General features: G+C 33.4%; 1 protein-coding gene across 1 annotated transcript in view; it reads right to left on the bottom strand.

Moving 5' to 3' along the window:
• The window catches only part of ROCK2 (Rho associated coiled-coil containing protein kinase 2), a 155,543-nt gene that overhangs the window by 37,831 nt on the left and 101,757 nt on the right, over window positions 1-15,955 (bottom strand). The window contains exons 5-8 of the mRNA XM_044659556.1: window positions 15,150-15,359; window positions 11,342-11,486; window positions 4,777-4,915; window positions 880-971 (exon numbers count right to left, since the gene is read on the bottom strand). Of these exons, the coding sequence (XP_044515491.1) occupies window positions 880-971; window positions 4,777-4,915; window positions 11,342-11,486; window positions 15,150-15,359 (586 nt within the window). The remainder of the gene's footprint in view (window positions 1-879; window positions 972-4,776; window positions 4,916-11,341; window positions 11,487-15,149; window positions 15,360-15,955) is intronic.

Genomic DNA, 15,955 nt, shown 5'->3' with positions numbered 1-15,955 from the left:
AAAATACTGATCTTGTCAAAATGTAAAATGGAAGCTTTTTTTATAAATTTGGCAACATCACATAATACATGTTTTAAATTACATATTCTTATTATGATATACATTTGTATTTCAAAGAACACTGAAAGGTTTGCAACATTAGATCTGCTTTTAAAAAGCAGGAACCAAGAGAGACACCAACAAACTAATTTACCTGAGACTAAAAAAGGAAATAATCTAATTCTAATAAATATTCCAACTTTATCCATAAGCTGATAAACATTTTTATCATGTATTTGTTACTTTAGAATAACAATATTAAGAAAACACTTACTTTATGATCAAAATCTAATGCCAAAGTAAAATATTAATTCTGCACAAACTTCAAGTAAGATATGATGTCATGTAAACCCACCTCTTTTCTGAAGCAAACAGTTATCAAAGACTATGTATGCAACTACTAGGGCTTAAAAAAAATCTTTCCATTTCTCCATTATGATTTTCTGTCTATAAAAAGCTAATATAAAATCTGAATGACATTAAAATGCATTCACTGTGCCTAGCAATGCTTGTCACATAGCACCTTCTTTGAATAAATAATAAGTGACTAATATATTTAATTATGAAACTGTATTCTCCCCATTCTGTAGTAAAATTCTTGTGATTTTTTTTCAACTAGGCAATTTTAAAAAGGCTTCTTTTAATATTATAGGGCTATAATTCTAATGATATTTCATTGTTAAAATACTAGGAAAAACATTTAATTATGAAAATGCTGTATAGAAAAAGTATACACAGAAATCTTTGAATTTAGAAATGAATACCCTTATTAGTCCAAAATAGGTATCAACTTATGAATTTTAAAATAATAGCATAGGATATTTGAATTTAAATACTTACTCTCTCTTATGTTATCCCAATTCCATTGATCACTTTTAAAGAAAGAATGCTGTTTGATTTCTTCTACCCCATTTCTCCCAAGTCGCACCTCCCTAAACATACCAATTAATTCAAAGTTACATTATGAAAAGGGAAAAAAAAAGTTTCTGGAAGTTTTCAAATAAAAATAGAATCTTTTCTGCAATAATCTGAAACCTCTTCAATTACTGAATCCAAAAGAGAGCTGGAAAAGAGTCAGGAACAAATTTTATAAAAGTTACTTTATCAGCGCTGGAAAGATGCAACAAAATGGCTGGAAGGCTGAATGTGCCACGTGAGGAAAACATTTTTCCATCTCAGTTTGGTGTGGAAAGAGAGCACACACAGTACAGAGCTTTTAAATAAAAAAAACTAAACCATAAACTTAGAGGCTGCCAAACCACATGCAAACTGTAAAATGTACACGAAAGGGGTGGGGGGAGTGTCTGGCTAAGGACACAGAAGAGTTATTCAATTTTTTTCTGATATTTATATTTTTAAAAGCTCCACCGCCTTTTCTGCTCAAAAAAGAACTTTTCTCAGTATTTGCCAAAATGTTTGAAGTAATTAAAAAACAGAAAATACATATGACTTTATCTGTCTTCTATTTATTTGTAAGAGCTATGGCTCTGCGCATGTTACATAAATAATGCAAATAATTTCATTCTTCCTTGTTTCTTTAAGTGCCAAAGTTGTAATCATCCAGGTATAAAGAGTGCCTATTTTTAATAAATTCCCAAAGTTATGTTTAATATAAACAGGAAAACCTGTACACATTCAGGGGAAGTGTTCTGGCCACATTTATGGCATTAAACTCTACTTAAGTATCTCTTCTTTAACCACTAATCATTCCTTCAACTACAAAAGTGGGGGGAAAGTTACTAAAGCAGCCCTTTATGAATTAATTCCTTTCCTTGATGGAAGGATGGAATCACCATGCTTATACAATTCACTTTTTGCAACAAATAATACTCCATATATTTTTTTTAAACAGAGGGCATTTTAACTTCCTCCATTAAGCAGAAACCTGGAAGATTAAAAATGTCCTTCCCCAAAAAGATAATATTCTACAGGAAAAGCATCAGGCATAAGTTTACAACAGGTAAGCTTGTTTATCAGTAATTAAAATTTAATGGTTTCTCTCAAACATGGTGAATATTCTTTAGACTTCTACAATGAAGTTACCAGTTTAAATTTAACAAAATTATATGAGGGAAGGGGAGTAGAGGTGAATAAAGTGGGAATCAAAGATAAAAAATATAAATCATTTAATGTCAAAATTCCTGTAGTCTCCCCTCCACAGAAAAACAGTAGCAAATTATGCTTTCTTCTTCTTGGTAAGGAAAACAAAGTGATAGCCTGTGGGTGCAGGATGAGGCATGAGTCATCAGATTGGTGAGTCATTTTATTCTGCTTAACTGTACTTCTTTCTTAAAGGGAGGTTTCATTGAGAAGTAACCATGATATTACAAAAAACATTTGTATTGCATATATATAATTGCATGTGCTTTTAATAATATAAGCAACACAAATTAAGACCCTGTCCAAATAACTAATGGGTCATTTCCTTACTAAGAAAAAAAAATAGATATATGGCATCTACAGATTATTTACGAAGTTCATTTTACCTGACTCATAAGTATGTGTTAAATAGAGCCTCAAAGGATTTCAAAGCAGGAAGAGACTATAAGGAACATATAGATCCGGAAGGGACTTTAGAAGTCACCTAATCCAATGATTTCATTTGATTAATGACAACATTCTGGCCCAGAGAGATGAATTGCTCACTGATACAAGGTCCTCAAACTCCAAATGCAGTGTTTATTCCTCTAAATTATATTAACTGTTTCTCATAAAACCTTTACTAGAATTGTCAAAATAGCAATAATTAACTATTTAAATTTCATTTTATTTTTCTCAATTATAATTTATCTTCTTGATTTGGATTAAATCTAAACTTCAGCTACTAGGAAAGTCCTTTTGAAATACTTCCCAAAGGGAAAGCATTAGATAGGCAATAAATGCATGGAATAAAAACTTACAAAATCACAGAATTTTATAGATAGAAAAGTTAAGGCCAAGCTTTTCATTTAAAGAGGAAGAAACTGAAGCCCGAGTAAGTGATTTGCTTAAGTTCTTAGAACAAAAGTTGGCATATAAGTACTCTTGGCTTAAGGTAGTATTCTGCATTCATCTAAAAGGATATGCTACATAACTTTTTATATATACATGTATATATAATACATATAATTTATTTATAATTCATTAATAAAGGATAAGGAAATTAATTAGATATAATTTTATTAGATAGTATTTTAACTCAATCACAAGAATTTGGGAACATAGATCATTACTTAGCTTCAAAAGTTTATGAACTTCTGGCTCAAGACGTCTCATATTCAAATATAAATTAAAATGTTTTGGGGATAGCAAAGTGACTCAGTGGTTTGAGTCAGGTCTAGAGATCAGAGGGTCCTGGGTTCAAAATCTGGCCTCAGATACTTCTCAGAGTGTGATCCTGGACAAATCATTAACCCCCTCTGCCCAATCCTTACTGCTTTTTTGCCTTGGAATTAATAGAATATTGATTCTAAATCATAAGGTAAGGTTTGTTTGTTTGTTTGTTTTTTAAGCATTCTAAAGACAAACAGAAATGCTTTTAAAGTTTGGGTCAGTGAGGGAATTTTGCCACACAAACAGCTTCCTTCAATTAAGAAGGTACAATTTAAAAGAGTCCAAAGTACTGAGAATTCAAAAAAATAATTATATTCAGAATGCATCATATAATTAATTTTTCAGAAGGCTTACATTCCTAATTTGTTTAGATTAATTTAAAAAAAATAATAAACCCTTACCTTCTGTCTCAGAATCAATACTAAGTATTGGTTCCAAGGCAGAAGAATGGTAAAGGCTAGGCAATTGGTCACATAGCTGTGGAAATATCTGAGGCCAGATTTGACACTGACCTCCCATCTTCAAGTCTGATGACTCTCTATCTATTGAGCCACCTAACTGAACCTGTTTAGGTTAATTTTAAAATAAATTTCATTTAATCAAACTAAAAGGCATGATTCATTAGTATTCAAACCAGTTGGAAAAGGCTAACTCATTATTTTTAAAATAATTTGGATTACCCTCAAAAACCAGATGCAACATTTCTATTTGCAGAACAAAAGGTTTACCAAAAACTTTATATATGTCATCATATTTGATCTTTACAACAAACTGGTATGGTATTATCATCCCCAATTTTCAGATGAAGAAACAAATTGAGGAAGAATCTCTTTAGGCATTGGTGTGTCCTACTTCCTAAACTACCTTTTTAAAATTTACTCACTTTATATTTATTATATATATATATATGTATATGTATATATGTTTTTTGTTTTTTTAAAATCTCTCTATCAGTGCAAGGTCAGCAACTGCTATATGGGCCATAACTCAGAGTGCTGCCTGATGTCAAGTGAAGAGGTATTGAAATGATCAGCAATCTGCCACAGGCCAATCCTATAGGAAGGATGTGCCATAACTAAGATCTAAACCCTTGTCTTGACTCCAAAGAAGGCTCTCTACCCACAACATTCACACTGTCTTCTAATAATGAAATGTAAAAATAAAAAAGCACTGAGCACCTAGATTTCAGCCCTATGTCTTATTATAATATATGACCTAGGGAAATTCAGTTCTCCTTTTGGGTCTCAACTTCCTTTTTTATAAAAATAGGGAGTTTTACTAGATTACCTGTGAAGTCTCTCCCAACTGTAATGTATATGATTAAGGTATTACTTTTTTACAGGTTATTAATTGGGAATTAATTACTATTAATTTATGACAAATTTTAAAGAATGCATTTGCAAAGAAATATAAATGTACACCTACCTGTCAGTCAAGAAGGCACATATGAGATTCTTTGCATGCTTGGATATTTCTGCATCTTCTGGGAAATTTAATGAATTTTTATGATCCATAATTTTACTATATGTTCCCACAAGTGAATCTGCATAAAAAGGAGTATCTCCTAAAATTCAAAATAAGAAAATAGTGAAAAGTATATTGATTAGAAATAAATGAAAGCAAAAAATTCTGCTGGGTGGAAAATTCAAACACTTATTTCTCATATGGATATGGGTAATGATGATTTAAAAGCTAGAGTGCCAGCTAAAGGAAAAAAAACTCAATCTGATGAATATAATTCATTAGGTCAAATTAAACTCTGTTCAAGTCTTACTAAGTCTTCATTTTTTAAAAATGTCAAGAATTTTAATAGCCAAAAAATATTCTGAGCTCACGAAGCAAATTAGTTTCTCTTTGCATAAGCTTCTGCCTCTGCCCTATTCCATCCTAACTTTCCTTCCCTGAGTTTTTGGGATATAACATTAGGGTTATTTTTAAGGATTCACCATCAAAATGCTCAAACTAATAGTTCTTCTGCTCCCTTAAAAATGAATGAATCTCTTGTTCTATGAATATTCTTGGGGGTAATCCTGCTAGTCCTGACTTAAACTAACTCCTCATATCAGCTAAACAGTGACCCCTATCCACCACTACAATCCCATCCTGCCTACCCTCTGGCCCACCAAAAAAAAAAAAAATGAAGAAAGGATGTAGGTAACTTTTTAGAGATAGAAGAAAAACATTCTTAGAGTTGGTACAGAAATATAAATGTATAAATATAATCTACTGCTTTATAGCAGTAGATCCTTCTTAAAGAGATCCCAAAGATAGCAACCTAAATCCAAGAAACTGAATGAGAAAACAAATCAATCTCAGGAATATAGAAAGTCACTGTCACTAAAGTATATTAATTCAGTGAAATCTGGCATTCCTAATAAGTAAGTTTGTGGGGAAATTATGAGAAAGAGTAGATATGTTGAGTCTTAAAGTGAAAAAGAAAGATAGCTGCCTCTCCAAATAAGTTAAATTGCCACTTTCAAGACATACTATCTTTTTCCATTTCTAGAAGTAGAATATGGAAATAGTGATAAACTTCAAAAAGGTATTAGATTCGCTCTAATGCATCATCAGATAAAAGTGGGAAGAGAGAACCATTTATCTCGGAAAAGAGGGCATTAACAAAGAGAATGAATATGAAGAGTATAAAACAAAGCCCTCAAATGAAGTAGGCCATTCTCTGCCTGGGTCACACTCTGACGTCTGAGAAGAAAGGTAAAATGATCTATCCTGCATACCAACAGTAATCTAAGAGATCAAAGAAAATAACCTGCACCTGAGGAAGGCATTTCAAACCAGGAAGAACAAAACCCTATTACTCCTATTATCTACTCATTCCAAGTCCCTGATAACTGTTCTAACAATGATTTCTACTTCTTAATTTTTTAGTCCCTTTCCCCACTATGAAGTTCCTCAAATTAAACATCATACAAGTTTTGTCATATTTTCATTATGAGAAGTTATCCTGATAAAGCCATCTAAGTAAGTCTCTGATGTCTCTGATATCCTTAGCCAGATTTTTTAGAAGCAATTTATTTAAGAAAAGGAAATGAATGCATAAAACATTTACTGTGTGCTTACTATATGAAAAGCATAATGTTAAGAAGTGAAGATACAAATAGAAAATATAAGAGATTCTACTTTCAGGGAGCTCATTCTATTGTAGGAGAAAATACATATGGAAAGTTTCAGCTGTAACTAAAATGGAAGGGTCCCATGATATTTAGGGTACAATGGCAAAGCAGATAATAATGCCTCTTCTTTAAAGTCATTTCCACTGATAAAATTCATAAGTTTCTGATATCTAATCATTACACAATGCCAAGGATTTTGGTGACAAAAATTTTCTTTTTTAGGTCTTCATTAATTGTGACTGTAGCATGTGAAGAAGTTGACAGTCTGCATTTCCCACAGGGGTTGCTTCCCAGGATAATGGCTGAGGGCACTGGGTTGGAAGCATGACTATTTCCAAGGCTCCAGGATTCAGAGTCCTAAGCTGTCTTTATCAGTGTCTGTAGAAAGATGATGATCAAGGGAGGGGTTGAGGTTTGACTTGCCTGACACATGCTGCCTCCTGCCTCTCCCTCAGGGTGCTTTGTTGACTGCCCTGGGTGTGGAAATTGTGTATGTGTGGGAGGAAAGGGCACCAAGGGAGGGGAGGAGTGGAATAGGAAAGAAGAAGAAGGGAGGGGGAAAAAAAGTAGGGGAAGAGAAAGGGAAAAGAGACAGAGAAAAAGAAATCTCCTTAAGATTGTTCAAATCTTGATTTGGTCAGAATGAGAAATATCAATGGATCCAACTATAAATTTTCTGCTATTAAAATGTAACTATTATATATACCTGATAAAGGTTGAGTCTCTGATACCAGAAAGATTCACTTTTAAGTCTATTTTCCTTTGGCTTAAAAAACCAAAATGCATTACACAAATAATATGAATGAAATCAGAAACATTTAGATAAGTTCAGTTACAAATGAGGAGAAATTAATTACATTTGGCATTGAGTAACTTTAGAAAACTGAAGTATAAATTTTTTTTCATAATAATGTGTTATGTTACTTTTAGCTATTTAAAATTCAATCTAATTCTAGGCCCTGATCCCCTTTATAAAATTGTATCCCACTGGGTTGGAAGCATGACTATTTCCAAGGCTCCAGGATTCAGAGTCCTGAATACCTAGTTACCTAAAAAGGCATTCAGTAATCAGTTTGAAAACACTCTTGGTTGGTGGGCTTTGACTACCCACTAAAACAATATCAAAGATCTTATGGTATACTAAAACAAACATGAAGTGAGAATCAAGAGACCTGAGTTATAGTGCTCTCACTGCCACTAATTATATGACCATGGACATAACAACCTTGATAGGACTCCATTTCTTCATCTTTAAAAATGGATAGATTTGAGTAAATTATTTATTACATCCTTTCTAGTTCTAAAATGCCATGATTCTCCAAAGAATAAAACATTTTTATTTATAAATATTAACATTCCAAATGCTTACAAAACATTCATTTCCATATAAAGAAAAAAGATATACTAGTGAAATCACAAATCTCCTATATGTTTAACTTGTTTTTTCTTCATATCTACACAACAGATCCCATTCACAAGTGTCCCAAGTCCTCTCTGTGCTCTCCCATTCACACAGGATATTGTCAGAAAGGCCAACATGCTCACATAAATTCTTTTGTTTTATCTTTCTGTTCACTTTCTGGAAGTGATATTCTCAAATTATTCTTCTAGTATTAGTTCTGTGGTTATGCATATAATGTTCTCCTGCTTCCACACATTTCTACTATCTCACGTAGGTTTTTAAAAAATCAGTTTGTTCATTGTTTCTTAAGGCAAAGTAGTATTCTATCACAATCATTTATCACAATTTGTTTAGTTGTTACCCAACTGCTGAGTATCCTCTCAGTTTTTAATTGTTTGCCACCACACCACAAAAAAAATTGCTATAAATATTTTGGAACATATGAGTCTTCTCCTCTTTCCCTAATCTCCTTGAGAAACAGACCCAACAATTATATAGGTCTAAGAGTATACGCAGTTTTACATCTCTCTGGGAGTAATTCCTGCTCTCCAAAATGGTTGAATCAGTTCAGAGCTCTACCAATGGTGCATTAGTGTCCCCATTTTTCCACAACCCCTCCAACATTTGTCACTTTGCCCTCTTGTCATTTTAGCCAGTCTGGTGAGTGTGAAGTGATATCTCAAGAGTTATTTTGGTTTGCATTTCTCAAATCAGTAGTGATTTTGAGCATTTTTTTAAACTATATATGGCTTTGATTTCTTCATCTGAAAATGGTCTATTTCTTTTGCCCATTTGCCAGTTGGGGGATGGTTTTTATTCTTATAATTTCACAAAGTTCATGACATAGTTTAGATAGCATACCTTTATCTGAAAGACTGTCCATAAAATTATTTTCTCTAATTTTCTTCTTTCTTTCTAATCTTGGCAGCATTTATTTTATTTGTAAAAAACTTTTCAATTTAATGTATTCAAAATTATCCATTTTACATTTCACAATGTTCTCCATCTCTTATTGATTCATAAATTCCTCACTTAATCATAAATCAGATGTTCCTGTTTTTCAAACTGACTTTCAAACCTCCTTTTATGTTTAGATCATGTATTCATTTTTACCTTACTTTAGTGAATGATGTAAGACAGTGATGGGTAAACTTTTTAAAGAGGGGGCCAAAGGAAAAAAAATGCTCATCTGTCAGTCTGTTTCTAAGACAACTCTTTTGATGTTTCATTGTACTGTATCCTATTCATTGTATTCGCCAGATAAAGAATAATGTCTCATGGCTGGATAGAACATTTCAGGGGGCCACATCTGGCCCACTGGCCATAGTTTGTCCATCACTGGTGTAAGATATTGACCTATACCTAATTTCTGCTAAACTTGTCTCTAGGTAACCACAGCATTTTTTTCCAAATAGTGATTTGTTATCCCCAAATCCTAGATCTCTTATTTTGTAAAATAACAGATTATTATAATCTTTTACTTCTGTCTGTTGTATGTCTATTCTGTTCCACTGGCCTATCTTTCTATTTCTTAAGTCAGTAGCAGAGAGCTTCAATAAATACTGCTTTACAATAAAATTTAAAATCTGGTACTGTTAGACCTCCTTCCTTTAAAGAATAAAATATTTTTCAACCAATATCTTTGATTTATGAAACACTAGAATAGACTACTTCAGTTAGATATATTTCTTTGGCTAATCCATCCTAGCATAAAAGGCTTTTATGGAAAATTAACACTCTTCTTTCCTAGTAGGATTCTTTCCATACTCCATTCTACTAAAATCAAATTGTCACAGTAAATTTGGAGATTGGTTTCCACTAGGCTAACAAGACAAGATACATCTAATGATTTATTTAAATTCTCCTAAAATTCTGCTTCATCTTCCATATTTCTTAATTACAATGAAGTACCAGTCCTTCTGACTCCCACCTTACTTATAGGTATAACTACTAGAAGGTCATCACAGGCAAGCACCAATGCTGGCACTTCTTTTCTCTCATTCTTCTTAACTCTTGCCTTCTTCTGGCTTCTGATCTCATGAAACTGAAAGAGATCTCTACAGTTACCAGTGACCTCTTAACTGCCAAATCTATTTGCCTATTTTGAATCCTCATCTTTCTTGAACTTTTTCCAACCTTTGACATTGTTAATCACCCTCTTCTCTTCCATGCTTTCTTTAGGTTTTTATGACATTGCTTTCTCCTCCTTGCCTGACAATTCCTCAAGTCTTCTTTTATAAATCTTTGTCCAGCTTATACACTGGGTGCTTCCCCAGAACTATATTCTGGCACCTTTCCTCTTCTTCCTTTATACACTCTTTTGATGATCCCATCATCTCCCATGAATTTAATGATCACATCTTTTAGATGTGATCACATAACTGTTAGATCTAATTATCTATCCCTAACCTCTCTTCTGAAGATTGCATCTTTACATTTCTAAACAACTATTAGATACCTTGAAATGGATGTCCCACAAACATCACAAATTCAACATGTCCAAAACTGAACTCATTATATTTCCCTCCAACTCATCCTTTTTCCAAACTTCCCTGTTTCTGTTTAAGGATAATACCAGCCTCTCTGTTATACAGGCTCAAAATCTAAGTGCCACTCTCAAATCCTCTCTCTCTCTTCTTTCCCCAAATCCAATCAGCTGCCAAGTCCTATCAGTTCTACTTTCTTTATAACATCTCTCATAAAAAGCTAGAATATTGCAGTAACTTTCTGGTTGATTACTCTGCCTCAAGTCTCTCCTTACTTCAGCCTATCCTCCACTCAGTCTTCAAACTGATCTTCCTAAGTGCAGGTTTGACTAAATCATCTCTTGTTCAATAAAATCTGGTGGCTCCATATTGCCTTCAGGACCAAATATAAACTTCTCTGTCTGGCTTTTAAAGCCCTTCAAAACCTAGTCCTTTCCTAGTTTTCTAGTCTTCTTATATTTTAACCTCTCTACCCTGCTGGTCCTCCTCCCCACGCCAAACATAGTCTACAATACAGTGAAACTGGCTTCCTTGCTATTCCTAGAATATGACATTCTAGCACTTAATTCTATACATTTTACTGGCTACCCTCCATGCCTGTAATTCTTTCCCTCTCGATTTTGCCTCCTGGTTTCCTTCAAGTCCCAGCTCAAAGCTCACCTTTTGCATAAAGCCTTTCCTGATTCCCCTTAATGCTAGGACTATCCTCTTTGGGTCATCTTCAGTTTATCTTACAGATAACTTGTCTGCACACAGTTCTTTTCCTGTTGTCTACCTCATCAGTGTGTGAGCTCTTTGAGAGGAGACTGGTTTTTGTCCTTCTTCTCATCCCAAGGATTTGGCACACTGCTTGGCACTTAATAAATGATTGTTGACTGGACTTACACACACATAATTTTGTCTACTCAAGTTCTCAAAGTAAAATGTTGGGGAAGAGAAGAACAGAAGATCAGGAGAATGAGCTTACTCACCAACCAGCATCTCAAAAAGGAAAACACCTACAGACCACCAATCACACTCTCGTCCATAGTAGCCATCACCACCCTGTGACTTCAGAACTTCAGGTGATATGTAATCAGGTGTTCCAACTGCTGTATCACAACGCACCATACCTGTCTGGATAAAAAGAATAAGTAAATAATATGGCTCAAAGAAAAATTAAATTTGGCTTAAAATAGTGCCCTGTCATTTTTTTTCACTGTTAGCTCACTTTCATTGATATAGTATTTCATATTTAAGGAAGAAGAAATTAAACTGGCATAGAAGTCATGCCCTTTACAAACTTGCAATTTAAAAGAGACCAAAATTCTGAGATCATCAGTCCATCCATAAAAAAGCATTGATTAAATGCTTACCACATGACAAGTACTACACTATATCCCTTCATAGTAGGTAAAAATGCAGGCATTTCTATAATCAGTATAAGAAAGGCAGTGATGCTCCATCAATTACTCTAGTTAGAACACTTCTTGACTAAAGCATTCAGGAGATTGTGAACAGGGCCTATATGTTTCATAGAATCAATCAAAGCCATCATGTAGGAGATTTTTCAATGTGCTAACAAATTTTTATAAAAAGAAGCAACTATGTTAGGATCAGATAGAGATACTTACATATAGACCAGTATCTTACATCATTCACTAAAATAAGATCAAAATAGGTACATGACCTAGACATAAAAGGAGGTATCATAAGCAAGTGAGAAGAACAGGGAACATATTATCTATTGGATTTATGGAGAGATCAAATTATGAGTCAACAAGAAATGGAGAGCATTCTGAGATGTAAAATGGATAATTTTGAGTATATTAAATTAAAAAGATTGTATACAAATAAAAAAATGTTACCAAGATTAGAAGGAAAATAGAAAACTGTGGGAGGGCAAAACAGTCTCTCAGATAGAGGTCTCACCTCTAAAATATTTAGAGAACTATTTCCCATTTATATGAATAAGGGCCATTCTCCAATTGATAAATGAGCAAAAGATATATAAAAAGGCAATTTTCAGATGAAATCAAAGCCATATATAGGTATATGAAAAAATGCTCTAAATCATTATTGATTTAAGAAATGAAAATCAAAACATTCTGCTATCTTCTCACATTCTAAAATGACGAAGGGGCAAAATGACAAATGTCAGAAGGGATGTGGAAAAATGGAGACACTAATACACTACTGGAATGGAATTGACCCAACCATTTTTGAGAGCAATTTGGAATTGTACCTTAAGGGCTATAAAATTGTGTATACCCTTGGACCCAGCAATATTGGTAAATCTGTTTCTAAAGAAGATTAGGAAAAAAGGAAAAGAACCTATGTTCCAAAATATTCATAGCAGCTCTTTTTGTGGTGGCAAAGAATTGGAAATTGAAGAGACTACCCTCAATTTCAGAATGGCTAAATGAACTGCAGTATATGATTGTAATGAAATACTACTGAGCCATAAGAAATAATGAGCAGGCTAATTTTTTTAAAACTTGGAAAGAACTACATGGGATTATGAACAGCAGAATAAATTAGAACCAGAGAACAACATGTACAGTTACATATTTAATATTTGAAGAATAACTTCATTCCAGAGAATGAACTGAAAAATGGAAACATGAAAGACATTGGGTGTTTATGTATGTGTGTGCATCCTAGATGATGCTTTCTATGATAGGGGGAGGGGAAGGAGAGGCTGAGGCAATTGCAAATAAATTTTTTTAATTTAAAGAAAAATTTTTAGAGAAATCCCTAGGGTCTGCAAGTAAAAAGGAGTTAGCAGGATCATGTGGAGCTGAGCCAAGAACTAATAGCCCTGAGGCAGCCAGCAAAAGGGGAAACAAGATAAGACTGAGTTGTAATCAAAATGAGACAATATTTATAAGATGTGCTAAATGCAGTGCCTGACTCCTAATGTTTTCCCTTTTCCTTCCCTTCCCTATGACAGATAAAAGAAATGAGGAGTGCCATTGGTTCTATAGGCATCTTAGAGAAAAAGATTAAGGATGACATCACCAGTGAAACTATATACTAAATGAAGTTTTTAGAAAAGGTATGCTTTTTCTTAACCAATTTCTCCTTCTGATATCTATGTAATCTATTGTTTCACTAGCTAAACATTTTTAGTAAACAGAATTTTGTTTCACCATAAATAGGAAGGGATAGGTAGCTTGATGTACCACCTCTTAATTAGTTATTTACCAATTAGAGATGACTTGGGATATTCAGACTTTATTTATTGATCTGCCTGGCCAAGCTTCCTTTGAGAGGGCCATTGATCTATGTCACTTTATTGGTTATGTTGTTGACCTAATCAATGGATAAAATCAATAAACTAATATTCTCACACAAAAATCAGTTTCTCAAAATAATTTTAATTGTATCACTAGAGTTCTATATTACTGTTAATTTAGGTAGAGCATCTAATCTCTGCTTAAATTCCTTATAGCCACAGAGGAGGAAACCATGTGGACTTTAAGGAACATATATGGGCTTAAAGTGAGCTAGTTATTGTAGGGGAAATTATATCAACAAAGAGTATATTTTCTGTGGCCTTCAACAAAGGAAAATCAGGTCTTATATAGTTGGATAAGTAAAAAGGTACGGAAATTCCTAGAGCTTTCAATTAATCAGGCTAATTATAGAGAGGAAAAATTTCAGAAGAAACTATAAAAATGAAGCAGCAGAATGGTGCTGAAGGGAGAAATTTAATTGTTTTCAGTATGCCAACTTGGGAATGCCTACTCTTTTAAGTGTTGGAAAGGTTATTAAGTATATCCCCTATCTTCAAAAAGTTTGGCCTAAGGGGGTAAAAAAGTATAAGACAAAGATATATTTGAATACTATGAAACAATATAATGAAAGAGATATATGTGGAATCAGTGGGAATTATCACCCACTGACTCATTAAGAGTGGTATAAAAATTATCAAGAAAATCCCACGTTAAAACATTTTGTGAATAGATCTTTCTGTTTTATAATAAACTACGTAGGATTATAAAGGAAAGCAATTATGTTGAATTAATTGCAAAAATATTTATGCAAACAAATTCATAGATCTCAGGTTAAGAACCTCTGATCTAGGCAATGGTGGTAGAAATAGATTCATGATATAAATTTAAATCATGGATTTTTTGGTTAAGTCCTGGAGTAACTAAAATTTCTTCCTACTTTCCTTAAACTTCCAATTCTATGATTCTAAGGAAATGTGTAGAAAATGCAACTATGTCTGGCAGGGGGCATTTGGATAAAGATGCAGTTTTAACACAAATCTCAAAACTCACATATTGAGGAAACTGAGAAATTTTCCTTTTAGTAAATAAAATCTTTCTACTCTAGTAAAGTGTTTTTTTTTATTAAGATTTTATTAATAAGGGTAGTCTCTCTATCAGTTTAGACTGTAACCTTTCCCACAACTTTTCATGCTGGCCAATTCGTTTCAGAGTCTTTTCATAGACCTTTCAAATGACAGGTTGTTGCTGCAGGTGAAAAATGCTCTCTACTTAATACTAACTATTCTCTATTATAAATACTGGACTTTCCTTCTATATTGTTAAAAGAAAATAAGGAAATGAGCAGGAGCTGCTGAAAGGCAGAGAAGCAGGAAGATTCCAGAATTCTAGGGAAGTGACAGTGTGATTATATTGTCTATTATATCCGTTGTTTCTATTTATCTGTCTTGAAAATTTTTCTCTGTACCTACAATCTCTCACAAAGTGTCCAATTTTGTTAGAGATAACATCTCTGAGCTCCTGAGCTCCTTTCCCTAGGTACATATTGATTCCCAGGTTGTACCAATCTTAAGGCTGCCACAGCTTTCACCTCTTTAATTTCACTGTCCTCAGCTCTACCATTTGCCTCTTTCAATTGTCTCCTCAGAACTTCTATGATGGTGTCCTTATCTTCATTACACTTATCTTTATCTGCAGCATATACAAAAGTTGCCTTTCTTTTGAGCTCCTTTAGACTCATCAGCTCCCAATCTGAACAATTCGATTTAAAAAACTTTTTCACAGATGCACAGGCATTGTTAACAAATAGCTGTTTGATGTGGACAATGGTTTTTTTCCTGCCAACACATCTAAACTCAGTTGTAATTTGGCTGCTTCCCTTAAATGATCCAGAAAACTAGCTGGAGTCTCATCACAATTTTGTATAACTTTTTTAAACCTAGACCATGCATCAGGACAATGGGTATTCCTCTTCATTACCTCTATAATTAATTTTCTAGCCTGTTTTAGATTCCTATAGCTATGCACTGAATTTAGGTCTAATTCCTCGTAGTGCTCAGGCCATGGGGTTAATGGAGGATTGTTCCTTGTTTCCTCAATAAACTGATTCCTCTCTCACTTGGTTAGTAATTCCTCCATCAGGAGAAAAAAAAAAAAAGCATTATCTNGCCATTGATTGCTCATGGGTAGGACGAGCTAACATAATAAAAATGACAATTCTACCCAAATTAATTTACCTATTTAGTGCCATACCTATCAAGCTACCAAAAAACTTCTTTACTGAATTAGAAAAAACTATAACAAATTTCATTTGGAATAACAAAAGATCAAGAATATCAAGGGAAATAATGAAAAAAAATGTGAAGGAAG

Source organism: Gracilinanus agilis, chromosome 2 (genome assembly GCF_016433145.1).
Source record: "Gracilinanus agilis isolate LMUSP501 chromosome 2, AgileGrace, whole genome shotgun sequence".
Taxonomy (NCBI): Eukaryota; Metazoa; Chordata; class Mammalia; order Didelphimorphia; family Didelphidae; genus Gracilinanus; species Gracilinanus agilis.
This window is presented reverse-complemented; position numbering and strand designations above follow the sequence as displayed.